The 14483-nt window shown below is 50.0% G+C and overlaps 2 protein-coding genes across 2 annotated transcripts; both read right to left on the bottom strand.

Moving 5' to 3' along the window:
* Positions 1-6094: 6094 nt before the first annotated feature.
* LOC123120073 (uncharacterized) lies at positions 6095-7444 on the bottom strand. The gene is made up of 2 exons (XM_044540116.1): positions 6998-7444; positions 6095-6897 (listed from the first exon to the last, which is right to left on the bottom strand). Exons 1-2 carry the CDS (start codon positions 7219-7221, stop codon positions 6117-6119), a joined length of 1005 nt encoding a protein of 334 aa, XP_044396051.1. The 5' UTR covers positions 7222-7444; the 3' UTR covers positions 6095-6116.
* A 4263-nt stretch (positions 7445-11707) lies between these two features.
* Positions 11708-12911, bottom strand: LOC123120005 (putative GEM-like protein 8). The gene is made up of 4 exons (XM_044540023.1): positions 12685-12911; positions 12508-12588; positions 12128-12402; positions 11708-12006 (listed from the first exon to the last, which is right to left on the bottom strand). The coding sequence occupies exons 1-4, from the start codon at positions 12794-12796 to the stop codon at positions 11830-11832; spliced, it is 645 nt and encodes a 214-aa protein (XP_044395958.1). The 5' UTR covers positions 12797-12911; the 3' UTR covers positions 11708-11829.
* Between the last annotated feature and the right edge of the window lie 1572 nt (positions 12912-14483).

Here is a 14483-nt window from a genome sequence, read left to right as displayed (position 1 = left end):
TGGCCATATCACATCACATAGCATACCCTGCAAAAACAAGTTAGACGTCCTCTAATTGTTGTTTGCATGTTTTACGTGGCTGCTATGGGTTTCTAGCAAGAACGTTTCTTACCTACGCATGAACCACAACGTGATATGCCAATTGCTATTTACCCTTCATAAGGACCCTTTTCATCGAATCCGATCCGACTAAAGTGGGAGAGACAGACACCCGCCAGCCACCTTATGCAACTAGTGCATGTTTGTCGGTGGAACCGGTCTCACGTAAGCGTACGTGTAAGGTTGGTCCGGGCCGCTTCATCCCACGATGCCGCCGAATCAAGATAAGACTAGTAACGGCAAGCATATTGAACAATATCGACGCCCACAACTACTTTGTGTTCTACTCGTGCAAAGAATCTACGCAATAGACCTAGCTCATGATGCCACTGTTGGGGAACGTAGCAGAAATTCAAAAATTTTCCTACGTAACACCAAGATCTATCTATGGAGAGACCAGCAACGAGTAGAAAGGGAGGAGTGCATCTACATACCCTTGTAGATCGCTAAGCGGAAGCGTTCAAGTGAACGGGGTTGATGGAGTCGTACTCGTCGTGATTCAGATCACCGATGATCAAGTGCCGAACGGACGGCACCTCCGCGTTCAACACACGTACAGCCCGGTGACGTCTCCCACGCCTTGATCCAGCAAGGAGAGAGGGAGAGGTTGAGGAAGACTCCATCCAACAGCAGCACAACGGCGTGGTGGTGGTGGAGGAGCGTGGCAATCCTGCAGGGCTTCGCCGAGCACCTACGGGAGAGGAGATGTGTCACGGGAGGGAGAGGGAGGCAACCAAAGGCCTTAGGTATGATTGCTCCTCCTTTTCCCCACTATATATAGGGCCAAGGGAGAGGGGGAGGGCGCAGCCTTGCCCCCTCCTCCAAGGAAGGGGTGCGGCTAAGGATGGGGAGGAGTCCATCCTCCCCAAGGCACCTCGGAGGTGCCTTCCCCCTTTAGGACTCTTCCCTTTTTTCCTTCTCTTGGCGCATGGGCCTCTTGGGGCTGGTGCCCTTGGCCCATGAAGGCCAAGGCGCACCCCCTACAGCCCATGTGGCCCCCCGGGGCAGGTGGCCCCACCCGGTGGGCCCCCGGGACCCTTCCGGTGGTCCCGGTACAATACCGATGACCCCGAAACTTGTCCCGATGGCCGAAACAGGACTTCCTATATATAAATCTTTACCTCCGGACCATTCCGGAACTCCTCGTGACGTCCGGGATCTCATCCGGGACTCCGAACAACATTCGGTAACCACATACAAGCTTCCTTTATAACCCTAGCGTCATCGAACCTTAAGTGTGTAGACCCTACGGGTTCGGGAGACATGCAGACATGACCGAGACGTTCTCCGGTCAATAACCAACAGCGGGATCTGGATACCCATGATGGCTCCCACATGTTCCACGATGATCTCATCGGATGAAACACGATGTCAAGGACTTAATCAATCCCGTATTCAATTCCCTTTGTCTAGCGGTATTTTACTTGCCCGAGATTCGATCGTCGGTATCCAATACCTTGTTCAATCTCGTTATCGGCAAGTCACTTTACTCGTTCCGTAACACATCATCCCGTGATCAAATCCTTGGTCACATTGCGCATATGATGATGTCCTACCGAGTGGGCCCAGAGATACCTCTCCGTTTACACGGAGTGACAAATCCCAGTCTCGATCCGCATAAAACAATAGATACTTTCGGAGATACCTGTAGTGCACCTTTATAGTCACCCAGTTACGTTGTGACGTTTGATACACCCAAAGCACTCCTACGGTATCCAGGAGTTACACGATCTCATGGTCAAAGGAAGAGATACTTGACATTGGCAAAGCTCTAGCAAATGAACTACTCGATCTTTTGTGCTAGTCTTAGGATTGGGTCTTGTCCATCACATCATTCTCCTAATGATGTGATCCCGTTATCAACGACATCCAATGTCCATAGCCAGGAAACCATGACTATCTGTTGATCACAACGAGCTAGTCAACTAGAGGCTCACTAGGGACATATTGTGGTCTATATATTCACACGTGTATTACGATTTCCGGATAATACAGTTATAGCATGAATAAAAGACAATTATCATGAACAAGGAAATATAATAATAATACTTTTATTATTGCCTCTAGGGCATATTTCCAACAAAGGGGAACGGGGAGGAGTAGGAGGCTAGGATCTATGGCCAATGTAGAATTGTAGATGCTCTAAAATGAGGTGGAGTATATATAGCGCAAGTGAGTCACCGTCCCCGACGGCTGAAAATATAGCTATATAAAGTGAAAAAGAGTAAAATAAAAAGAGGGCATTGCCAGATCCTATCAAACAAAAGAGCATTTGATCAATCAAGACCAGATCCTACACCATTTGATCCCGTAGTGGCACAACTTGTCAGCCGCAATGGAGGTACTACCACAATGGAGAAATTTTAGTGGGGGCAAATGGTAAATATGGAGATATGGGGGTGGGGGGGTGTCAAATAATAAAAAAATCCCATATAAGCCCTCCAATTTTCTTCCTATTTCTAAGGCTGGGGGCCATTGCCCCCCCCCCCGGCCTTCTCCTCGAGCTGTCTTATTTGTTCTCCACGAACCGGATGGTATCGTCTTTCTACATGTCATCCCTCTTGTATGCCTACTACTACTATTGAACCATGCGTAGGAGATATCCCAATCCTTCCTGTGACTGCACTGACCACAGCGGCGTAGACCCCATGCCAACCACCGGTGCCATGCGGTTCCCCACCTGCTGCCATGCCTGCACAACTACACTAAACTAATGTTAGAAAAACAAAGCAAAGAGGAGAAGAGGAGGATCAAAAAGAGAAGAGATGCTAAACCTTTGAGTTGACCACAAGTGGGAGAAGGGGAACGGGGAGGAGTATGAGGCTAGGAGCAATGGACAGTGTAGAATTGTAGATGCTCTAAAATGAGGTGGAGTATATAGTGCAGGCGAGTAACCGCCCCCGATGACTGAAAAAATAGATAGAAAAGTAAAATAAAAGGAGGGCATTGCCAGATCATCGAACCAAACACCATTTGATCTTGAAGTGGCACAGCTTGTTAGCCGCAATGGAGACTACCACACCGAAGAAATTTTAATGGGAGCAAATAGTAAATATGCAGATATGATGGGGCCAAACAATAAAACAAATTCCATGTAAGCCCTCCAATTTTCTTCTTCTTTCTAGGGCTGGGGCAATGCCCCCCCCCAACACACACATAGCTCTGCCATTATGGGAGAGGATCTGTGGCACGCAGACCATCAGACGTGCTTTCAAACTTCTATATCTTTTGAATGCAAACTCTAAATTCAGTTTTGTTTTCATACTCGTTTTTCTCGTGACAAGAGCTTTCAAATAAGATCCATTTTGAATACATTTTTAATGAATTTTCAAAATAAATGTTCAGTTTTAACTCTTGAAACTTAGTGCGAGCAAATAACCAAGTCAAGGTTTTTTGCCTACAACCGAAAAAATATCTTAATATTTTATCTACAATACCTGGTAAAAGTTTCCGACTGAAACTTAAAACTTAGGCGGGTGCTAGGCGCTGGCGCGCTAGCCCAAATTTGGGCCAGTCAGCCCGCAACCGTTTGATTTGTTTGTTGGGAACCGTCCAATGCACCCCGTCTTCGTCAACGTAGCACCCGTACGAGGAAATCCATCTGCATCGATCTCATCGACCCTTTCGTTCTCCCCGGCCGCATGCGTTCTCCCGTCGCCGCCCTTCGCCTGGGTCCTCATCTCTGGTCGCTGCCCTCGCCGGACGTCCTCGCTGGCCATCCTAGTCGCCGGTCCCAACCCCTCGCCAGCCGTCCTCATCACCGGCTTCGCCCATGCAACAGCCGCACCCCGCGGTTGCAGCTCCTGTGGCGACCGTTGTAGCTCCGGTGGCGACGACCGCAGCTCGCCGGCGTACTCGCCGCCGCTCATCCCTGATGCTTGCAACATCTTGCTTGCTCCCCATTGAGAGATGCCCAGTGCTGCAACTGACAACCAAAAAAATCTACAAACGATAACGAAAAATGCTTCAACCAGCGATGAAAAAAGTTTCGAACCCATATATGACGAAAGCTATGGATGACCACAAAAAGTTGCAACCGATGATAAAAGAGCTCCATCTGGCGATGAGAAAAGCTTCATACGTCGATGAAAAGCCGTGGGCGACAACAAAAAGCTGCAACCGGCGGTTACAAAAGCTACAACCGACATTGAAAAAAGCTTCAAACTTCGTGTCTTAGATGCGACCCGCAACGACGATGATGATGTTTTGCTGCAACCATAGTAAATTTTTGCTACAATAGGCGATGGAATTTTCTACAAGCCATTTTCATGGTTTCCATGGTGCTACAAGTGTGCCGATGAGCCTGACGAGGTTGTGGGGGTGGGATGTTGTGAATCACGGACGCCGAGTTCTATTTGCAGGCGACGAGCGGCACGGTGTTGCAATCTAGACAGGGCGAGAGTTGTGGCCAAATAGGTTAGGGCTACAAATGGCGGCCATGGCGAGCTACAACCTTGGGAAGGGGGCAAGATGTTGCACGGTGAGGCACGACCATGTTGTGGTATTGGAACGGCGGGGTGCGATGTGGCGTTCTGCACGTGGGGATATGCGCGCGAGCCACTAACGGGCACAACCGAACGGGCACAACAGTTGGCGGCTCAAGGTCCTAGCGTGCTTCTTCCGTGTTTGGATGAAGAAAGGAGATGGAGGAAGGAGACGAAGAAAGGGGATGGATCGGTGTGGGAGATAAAAAAGGCTTCGAGCTCTCCCGTCGCCATGATCGTGAGCGATCGCAAGGCCCACGTGCGTCCGGCGTAACATTTCGGCTGGCACACCAGGTACAAACGTTTCCCTAAAACTTACTATGCGCTCATTTTTCGACAAAGGATGAATTTATTAGCTTAAAATGAAGCATCAAGTGGTTAAACACAATAAGCACGACCGACCTCTACATAATTAGGATGCATACTGCCAATGCACCCACACAAAAACACTCCACAAAATAGCAAAGTCATATAAGACTAAAACTATATGTAGGTGAGAAAAAATAAATAAAAAATAGGGCGATCAGATCCATAATCGGCAAACTACATCGATGACCATATCTGCACCAACAATCTCATGACACCACATGAACAACGAGATTCTTCAACGACAACGCCTTCAGGAAGGGAGCGGCGCTCAATCGTCGTTGTCACTAGATTCAACCACTCGAGGTCAAATCTAGGTTTTCACCTTGAAGAAATAGTCTAAGCATATCGGACAATGCCTTCAACGAGGTCACGACGTAAAAACATCGCCATTGCCAGGCATAACCAACTCGGGTCACCTAGGCTTTCACCTTGGAGCTCGAGACCGGGTGCTCAAGAAGCACCACCATCAAATCAGTCAGGCATGTGTTGTCGCCACCACTTTTCTACGATCCCAGCAGCTACATGCAATGTGTGACTGTTGCCACTGCTCCATCAATCCTCTGCATCAAGTCGTCGTCCATAGTTTACATCTCACCGTCAAAGTCAACCATCGGATCTAGAGTATGAAACCCTCACGAAAACCTTTCAGTGATCATCGTAATCCACAGTGAGGCTATTGCCGGAATGAGATTACCCAGCCACCGACGGAGCCCATCAGGCAGCAGGGCATCGGATCTCGGTGTAGCAGCCACACCGGCAACGGCCACCGCATCCCATCCAGGGCGCCCATCTCCATGACGGGATAGCCCGCAACACACATCGCCGTTTCATGGAGCGAGCAGCCGTATCTCGGTGATGGAACAACCGTGGGAGGCGGGGTTCGATTCTGGCCCACCATGTTCTGGATCCATGGTTGTGCGTCCAGATCCAGCCGACCTCCACCGGGACCGGAGCAACAGCGACATCGTCGCGCCTCCTCTGGCTACGCCAGATCCGGACGTGAGCAGTTACTATGCGCTCATGTGGGATCCAACTATTTTGCGAATCGTGAGGCAATCGAGCGGTAGGGCTGGGGTTGTCAATCGTGAGGCAATCGAGCGGTAGGGCTGGGGTTGGCAGGTGTGTGCCCTCGCACTTGCGTGCCCCTGCGAATTTGCGCTTCCATTATATAGTCATACTGTGAGATGGTCTGAGATTGTACAATAAGAGCAACTCCAACGGAGTGACCCAAACGAACACCGATTTTGTCTGTTTTTTGTTCGTTTGGGTCGCCCGTCCGCCTGTCTGCATCCTCTTTTTTATTTGGGTTGGCATGTGTGCCCAACAAGAGGTGGACACATTTTTTGCATGTCCGTCTCGGCATTTCCTCGAACACTTAGCAGGCAGGATAGCTCGCACTGGGGTGCACGTTGACCATGGCCAGGACAAGTTGCAGCCACGCGAGCTCGTACGAGGTGCGCCTCTGCGCCTGGCGGGTGCGACCACCTGCTCGAGCAGCTCCGGCCGGGCACGAGGCGAAGCCGGCGGTCGAGCTACAGAGTGGAGGCGGCGGGCGCACGAGCTCCAACGCGGACACGCGCGAGCAGGGCAGCACGGCGGGTGTGTGAGACAAGGCAGGGCGACCGCGGCTCGGCACGGCACGGTGAGCGCGGCAAGCATGGCGGCCGGGCGCGGCGAACATGGCGCGGCCGAGCGCGGAAAGCTCCAACGCTGAGGCGTGCGAGCGGGGACGGTAGGCCGGCCGCGCCAGCATGGCGGGCCTGGGCATGGCGAGCTCCAACACGAAGACTTGGCTTGAACACACGCCCCGACCACGCGCACGCAGAGCTGGAGCAGCTTCATGTCAACAGGCTTCGTGCGCAGCTTCATGTCAAGGAGCTCCTGTACGCGCATGTACGTCTCACCTTGCTTGCCTTTTATGTTCAGGGCCGTGCTCCAGCAGTGCCTGTCCCACGCACGCGCATCCGTCGGAGATCAATCAGAAACAAAACCACATACGGCCAGCGGCGCGTCGGACGCGAGCAAGAAGAAAACTCCTGGCTCACCTGGTGAACGACCTCCTCGCCGGGACAACCACGACGTTGCTGCTGGATCCGCGCCACTGCGTCGCTGGCCTCCACGACCCGCCCGAACTCCGACAGGGCCGTTGGAGGACGCGCCACCCCGCTGCTGGAGGTCGGCGGCGGCGGGAGCACAGCCGCGCCGTTGGAGGCTGGGCGCCGACGGGAGCACAGTCATGTCGCTGGAGGCTGGGCGCCGGCGGGAGCATAGCCGCGCCGCTGGAGGCCGCCGGAGCCGCGCCATGTGCTGGCACTTCCTCGGCGGCCTGTGGCTGCCTCGTGTTCCGGCTGGGTGGGTGGGTGGTCGTGGTGGCCCAGGAGAGAAAAGGAGGAGAGAGACCGGATGAGACAGATGGGTGGATGGCAAGTGGGCCAGCCGGCGCATGCGGCCGGACAGAGGAGGGCGAAGAGGGTACAAAGAGCGTCCGCTTTGTGTCCGCTTTTGATCTAAATTTTCTCAGATTTGAGTTTAAAATGGGTCCGAGCAGATACCAAATGGACGCTGTGTCCGTTTGGATCGCCTCGTTGGGCTGTGTTTTGTGTCCGGATGACCCAAACGGACAAAATGAATCGTCTCATTGGAGTTGCTCTAACTAGTTCATGCTCATATCATAAATGAACCCATTGGCAAAAAATTCTAACCTGACGAATGCTATGGTCAGCAAATGCCAGCATGCGCGGAGTGCATTGAAGTGGTGCTTGATATTCTTTCGCGAGTCTTCAATTGCCGTTGATGACCGGAGAGACAGGTGATTGACGTAGTGTCTGGTGGGGAACGGTGTTCTCTACAGAACTGGAATTAGTATTAGCCTATCTCTATCTATTATACAAAATTATATTAGCCTATCTCCGTCTGTTGTACAAAGTAATATTAGACTATCTCCATCTGTGTAATGTAGCTCATTTCTCATGGATATTTTCTCTGCAGCCATTTTGCAACAATGTCGGTTATAATGTAGAAAATTTGTGCTGGTATTTATCTGTTGAACATGCATTCTCCTTTATGGAAAAACAGCAGACGGCCTTCAACATTATCACTCTCCTGTTACATTTGGTTTAGATAAAAAAAAATCTTTCCACAATTGAGCCTCTATATGGCGATAACTACTCGGTAATGAAGAGGTATTAACATGATGAGTTGGCCTTTCAACATATCCTAAGCTCATAACCGTGGAAAACATCTTGAAAAAAAATTGCTTTTCACCTTTTGAGGGTAAAGTAAAAAATAGGGCGATCAGATCCATAATCGGCAAACTACATCGATGACCATATCTGCACCAACAATCTCATGACACCACACGAACAACGAGATTCTTCAACGACAACGCCTTCAGAAAGCGAGCGGCGCTTAATCGTCGCCGTCACTGGATTCAACCACTCGAGGTCAGAATCTAGGTTTTCACCTTGAAGAAATAGCCTCGCGTCGCCTCCCCCCGGGCGACGCCAGGGGCCCCAACCCTAGCGCCGCCATCACCTCTCCCTCCACCCCCTCCTGCCGCCGCTGCCGCCGGCGTGGGCCGCAGTGGCGGCGGGCCCGGTGCCAAAGGTCCTGGGCGGGGGGAGGCGGCGGATCCCATCTGAGGCGGTGGGGGCGGCCCTTCTCATGAGATCCAACGGCGGCGGCTAGGACGGAGTATCCGGGCTGTGCAGCGGGGGCCCGAGCACCATCGCCGGCGGAGCGGCGACCCTGCATGGACGGTGGCGGTGGCAGTGCCCCATCCGGCGAGGTGGGCTGTCCTGCTCGTGATGGTGACGACGGCTACTGCGGATCCAACGCCCCGTTTGGATCCGTCGCGGGGAGGCCTTTCGCCGACCGGCGGCGCATGGAGGGACCGGTGAGGAGATGCCGGATCTCCGCCAGAGTACCGACGGCAACATACGTCTTCGTGGCGAGGTTCCGTTCGGTTCCAGCCAGCCACGAGGTCGGGAAGACGTGTCTTCCGATGAAAATCGCGCCTGACTGTGGTCTTGGTGGACGATGGCGGCATCTCGGACGTCGTTTCCTTCTGGAGGCATCGTCGTTGCAGGCCTCATCAACCTGATCGGGAAGTTCCGGGGGAAACCCTAGATCTGGGTCTACCGGATCGGACGATGACGGTGCTATCGGTATCGTTCTCCCTCATGGGGGCATCGTTTTGAAGCGAGTGCTGGTTGGAGGGGACAAGAGGAGGAGCGGTGTTTCATCTGCTTCATTGATGACGACGGATCTCGGCGGCGTGGCGCAGTGGAGACTCGGCGCCTGATGAGCGGAGATGGACTCGCGCAGGAGGGTGACGCCGCCTGGCGTCATGGTGGCGTCGGCGGCAGTTGGACCGGCCAAGGTTGATGCAGCAGTACAGCTCTGAAGATGAATTCGTGGCAGGTGGTTGCGGCGGCCTCATACCCGGCAGGGGTCCTGGTTGAGAAGCACGCCGGACTGGTGGGTGCCCATACCCGGCAGACGTCCTGGGTGGGACCTCAAGTCTTTAGATGTTTAGGTTTGGTTGCGTGGTCTGTTTGGTATTAGGCCCAGACTTTCAGCGCCCCTACATCAACTGGATAGGGATAACGCTTAGTTTGGTGGCTTTAGTCTTATTGTTGTATGACTCTGTACGGTCTTGTGTCAATAATTAATAAAGTGGCCGTATGCATCGTTCAGATGCAGAGGCCGGGGTCGTCCTCCTTTTCTAAAAAAATAAAAAAAAACCTTGAAGAAATAGTCTAAGCATATCCGACAATGCTTTCAACGAAGTCACGACGTAAAAACATCACCATTGCCAGGCATAACCAACTCGGGTCACCCAGGCTTTCATCTTGGAGCTCGAGACCGGGTGCTCAAGAAGCACCACCATCAAATCAGTCAGGCATGTGTTGTCGCCATCATTTTTCTACGGTCCCAACAGCTACATGCAATGTGTGACCGTTGCTGCTGCTTCACCATTCCTCTGCATCAAGTCATCGTCCATAGTTTACATCTCACCGTCAAAGTCAACCACCGGATCTAGAGTATGAAACCCTCACAAAGACCTTTCGGTGATCATCGTAATCCGCAGTGAGGCTGTTGCCGGAATGAGATTAGCCAGCCACCGACGGAGCCCAGCAGGCAGCAGGGCATCGGATCTCGGTGTAGCAGCCACATCGGCAACGGCCGCCACATCCCATCCAGGGAGCCCACCTGGATGACAGGATAGCCCGCAACACACATCGCGGTTTCATGGAACGAGCAGCCGTATCTCGGTGATGGAACCACCGTGGGAGGCAGGGTTCGATTCTGGCCCACCATGCCCTGGATCCATGGTTGTGCGTCCAGATCCAGCCGACCTCCACCGGGACCGGAGCAACAGCGGCATCGCCGCGCCTCCTCTGGCTACGCCGGCAAAATTGACAAATTTGACCTATGGACGAAATCAAATCACAGAATGAACTGCTCGTGAAACTATTTCACGCGGCTGACCTTTTTGTGTGACGCCCGACACGAAGGCGTCACACTACACTGTGCAACGCCTCGTAGATAGGCGCTACACGCCTGGCCAGCGTCGCACCCATGTGATCCGAAAATTACTAAGTCAGTGTGCAGCGCCTGAGAGCTAGGCGCCACACTATACAGTGTAGCGCCTAGCTTCTAAGCGTTGCACTAGTGGTTGCTTCATTTTATAGTGCAACCACTAGTGCAGCGCCCGAGAGCTAGGCGCCACACTATACAATGCAGCGCCTAGCTCGTAGGCTCTGCACAATGATTTGGCAATTTTTAGGCAGTTTGGGGTGCAACGTTGGCCAGGCGTGTAGCGCCTATCTGTGAGGCGTTGCACAATGTAGTGTGACGCATTCGTGTCAGGCGTCACACAAAAAGGTCAGCCGCGTGAAATAGTTTCACGAGTAGTTCATTCTGTGATTTGATTTCGTCCACGGGTCAAATTTGTCAAATTTGCCGGCTACGCCAGATCCGGACGTGAGCAGCTACTATGCGCTCATGTGGGATCCAACTATTTTACGAATCGTGAGGCTGTGTCCGTTTGGGTCGCCTCGTTGAACTGTGTTTTGTGTCCGAATGACCCAAACGGACAAAATGGGTCGTCTCATTGGAGTTGCTCTAACTAGTTCATGCTCAAATCATGAATGAACCCATTGGCAAAAAATTCTAGCCTGACGAATGCTATGGTCAGCAAATGCCAAGCATGCGCGGAGTGCATTGAAGTGGTGCTTGATATTCTTTCGCGCGTCTCCAATTGCCGTTGATGACTGGAGACACAGGTGATTGACGTGGTGTCTGGCGGAGAACGGTGGTCTCTACAGAACTGGAATTAGTATTAGCCTATCTCCATCTGTTATACAAAATTATATTAGCCTATCTCCGTCTGTTGTACAAAGTAATATTAGACTATCTCCATCTGTGCAATGTAGCTCATTTCTCATGGATATTTTCTCTGCAGCCATTTTGCAACAATGTCGGTTATAATGTAGAAAATTTGTGCTGGTATTTATCTATTGAACATGCATTCTCCTTTATGGAAAAACACTAGACGGCCTTCAACATTATCACTCTCCTGTTACATTTGGTTTAGATAAAAAAAATCTTTCCACAATTGAGCCTCTATATGGCGATAACTACTCGGTAATGAAGAGGTATTAACATGATGAGTTGGCCTTTCAGCATATCCTAAGCTCATAACCGTGGAAAACATCTTGAAAAAAAAATTGCTTTTCACCTTTTGAGGGTAAAGTAAAAAATGCTTTCCATTCCAACATGATTGTTCAATCCTATTTTTTCCAATGTACATATACCATTTCAACATGGACACATGGTACCCAGTGTGCTTGGGATTACAGAACTGGGTGTGTCATCTCATCTCCGAAATTACACGCTGAAGATATTTCAGTGATTTTGTGTAACTGATGAAACCCATAAACCAAAAATCGAAGCCGTCAACAGTAACTACATCGATGTACTTCTCATCGGGATTATACAAATTTTCCCTCACGGCAGCACTCTTGATCCTCTTTGCAGGAATCATGACCTGTGGAAAGGTACAAAAAAATTCATCAGCTTTGAGTTCAAAATGGGCGCCCAAATATTTCTTAACCGGGATTTAATCCAGTAAACTTTAGCTATTGAGCGGGGCATTGTGCTTTAGTTACCTTGTAGGGCACCCTTGCGATGCGGCCCTTGGGCGATTTTAAATCCAAAGGCCTGTCACTATGGAAGGCAATCTTCTCAGTCGAGATGAAAAGCATTCCAGCTATTGGGCCGGCTGTGGTTGAGAGATAACACTGGAAAGCCTTCAGTAGCTTCTCTTCTTTCTCGACTCGGAAGTATTGCCTGAAGACCTTGTCCATGCTACCAGCTTGGAGAACCTTCACACCTAAGCTCAGTTTCCCTTTCACAGTTTCCGAAATTTTCGGTCCAAGTGCTACTGCAATGCAAAAATATTTATTAGTGATGAGAACTTTTGCCTGGTTAGTTTATACTACTTCATATCAACTTGTTGGGATACACAGATGTTAGATGGCATGCTTACAGTGTTCCTTGAAGCCCTGCATGTAAGTATCTGTTTTCTGGCTTAGCTTGCTCATCCGATAAACGATGGAATTCTTTTTGTCTGCGGCACCAAGAAAAGGAGAGAAAATCAGCATTGACATAAAAATTACAGTGGCTGGGAAAAGAGAATTGGGCAAGAAGATCGTGAGATCATTACCCTTGTTGCGAACCAAAGAAGAACATGATGGTTTTCCTTGTGTTTTCTCGTCAGCATATGCAAAGGAAGGCAGAGGAATTCCAATGACATGCTTCTGGCTGAAACCCTCCATTGGTGCTTCCTGAAACTGCTTATGCTAGCTAAGCTAGTTAGGCTCTGTTTCCCTCTGAGGAGTTGGCTCATGCCCCAAGGCATCCGTGGGTTTTATAAGGAGGAGCTTGTGTTAGAAGTTGCTTTGTTCCAAGGAACAATGTGATGGAACCGAATCAGCACTTTATGCTGCATACTCACCGTCGCCTCATCATGATGGAAAAGCAAGGCACACTTTTCTTGGGTAAAGGAACGGCGTTCAGCCCGGCGAACAACGAGGAGGGAGGCACTGGTGTGTTCCTTTGGTAATGCACTTTCCGTTGCATACAGTTTGTCCATGATTAGAGAAGCTGATGAGTTGGTTGATGGCATGCTTACAGTTAGCTTTACAAGTTATTGATAGGAGAACATGCAGGGTTTACTGGAGTACTTATCATGATCCATGTAGTTTGTGGCGCCTTCCTGAATGCCGGTTGTTCTTTCACCTTTCAGCGAAGGAAATGTGCTAGCTAGTGGGAACTGGGGAGTGAAGAGGAAGGTAAGGCAAGCACGTTGGTTGGTTTGGAACAGGTTACTGGTGAACAGACTTTATCAACATGGGTTGGTTTGGCATGGTACATGCCTCCTTTAAACTTTGCATTTGCCTCACGTTTTTCTGTTCTTTCGGATGGATGTTGTACAGGGATCTTGACCAAACTAGAAAAAACGCCTTTATATGCGATGCAACTAGGGAAATGCTTGTGAATGCTGATAATATGTGTATTAAAATCCCACGTGAACAGTGAACAAATGAAAGAAGAGAAGATGTTTTGCGCCACTGGGTCACTACCAGGTAATCGGGTTCAGAATCGAACTATACTCCCTAGAAGTGAGCAACAAGGATATTCACAAATCCTACAAAGAGGTAGTACTCTCTCTGATCCATATGACTTGTCGCTCAAATGGATGAGATTCATTTGAGCAACAAGTAATATGGATCGGAGAGAGTAGTAATTATCTTTCACTTTTCTCTAACACATTGTTTATCCATGATTAAGTATGAGGATTTGGCAATTTTTGCCATGCTGGCTACTTTGTAATGGCAATAATCACGTGCGCAAGCATTTTGAGTTTCCTTAGTTAAATATGTTGAAGTTCTATCATGCACTACTTTACTAAATCTATTGCTGCTTAAAAATAATATATGTGTTTCCACATTATCAATCAAAGCAAAATAAAACAAAAAACAATTCTTCAGGGCCTTTCGGCCCTTCTGGTAAACAGAAATCAGGAAAAGGGTCATACTACATGATACAAGAAGTTTGTTGGTTCAGGCTCAAGATCTTCTTTTAGTTGTGTGCTTTTCACTTGTACCTGGGGCCATACCCTTGTGCTGGGAACCTTTAGAATCTCACGCAAACTAATAAAATTAAAAACCCTTGTCCTGCCAGATTCAAGGTCCAAGAACGTGGTGCCCAGGGGCCTGCATGTGATGTGGAGGGAGACTAATCTGATGTGTAAAGCTGCCTACTTTCCGCTAATCCGGACTCGATCCAGGGACATCGTAGTTCTTCTGCATTTGTTTCGCGTTGCTTCGAGTGTTGATTTGATGTACGTGGCACTTATGCAGAACCTCGTCAGAAAGCTAGGTGTGATCATTCTCGATCGGTAAAGCCATTGGTATGGGCTGTGTAGTGTTCGTGCCATCATTAAGTTTATTTTAGCTTTAT

This window comes from Triticum aestivum, chromosome 1A (assembly GCF_018294505.1).
Source record: "Triticum aestivum cultivar Chinese Spring chromosome 1A, IWGSC CS RefSeq v2.1, whole genome shotgun sequence".
Classification (NCBI taxonomy): Eukaryota; Viridiplantae; Streptophyta; class Magnoliopsida; order Poales; family Poaceae; genus Triticum; species Triticum aestivum.
Note: the sequence above shows the minus strand (reverse complement) of the source record. Positions and strands in the feature narration are given on the sequence as shown.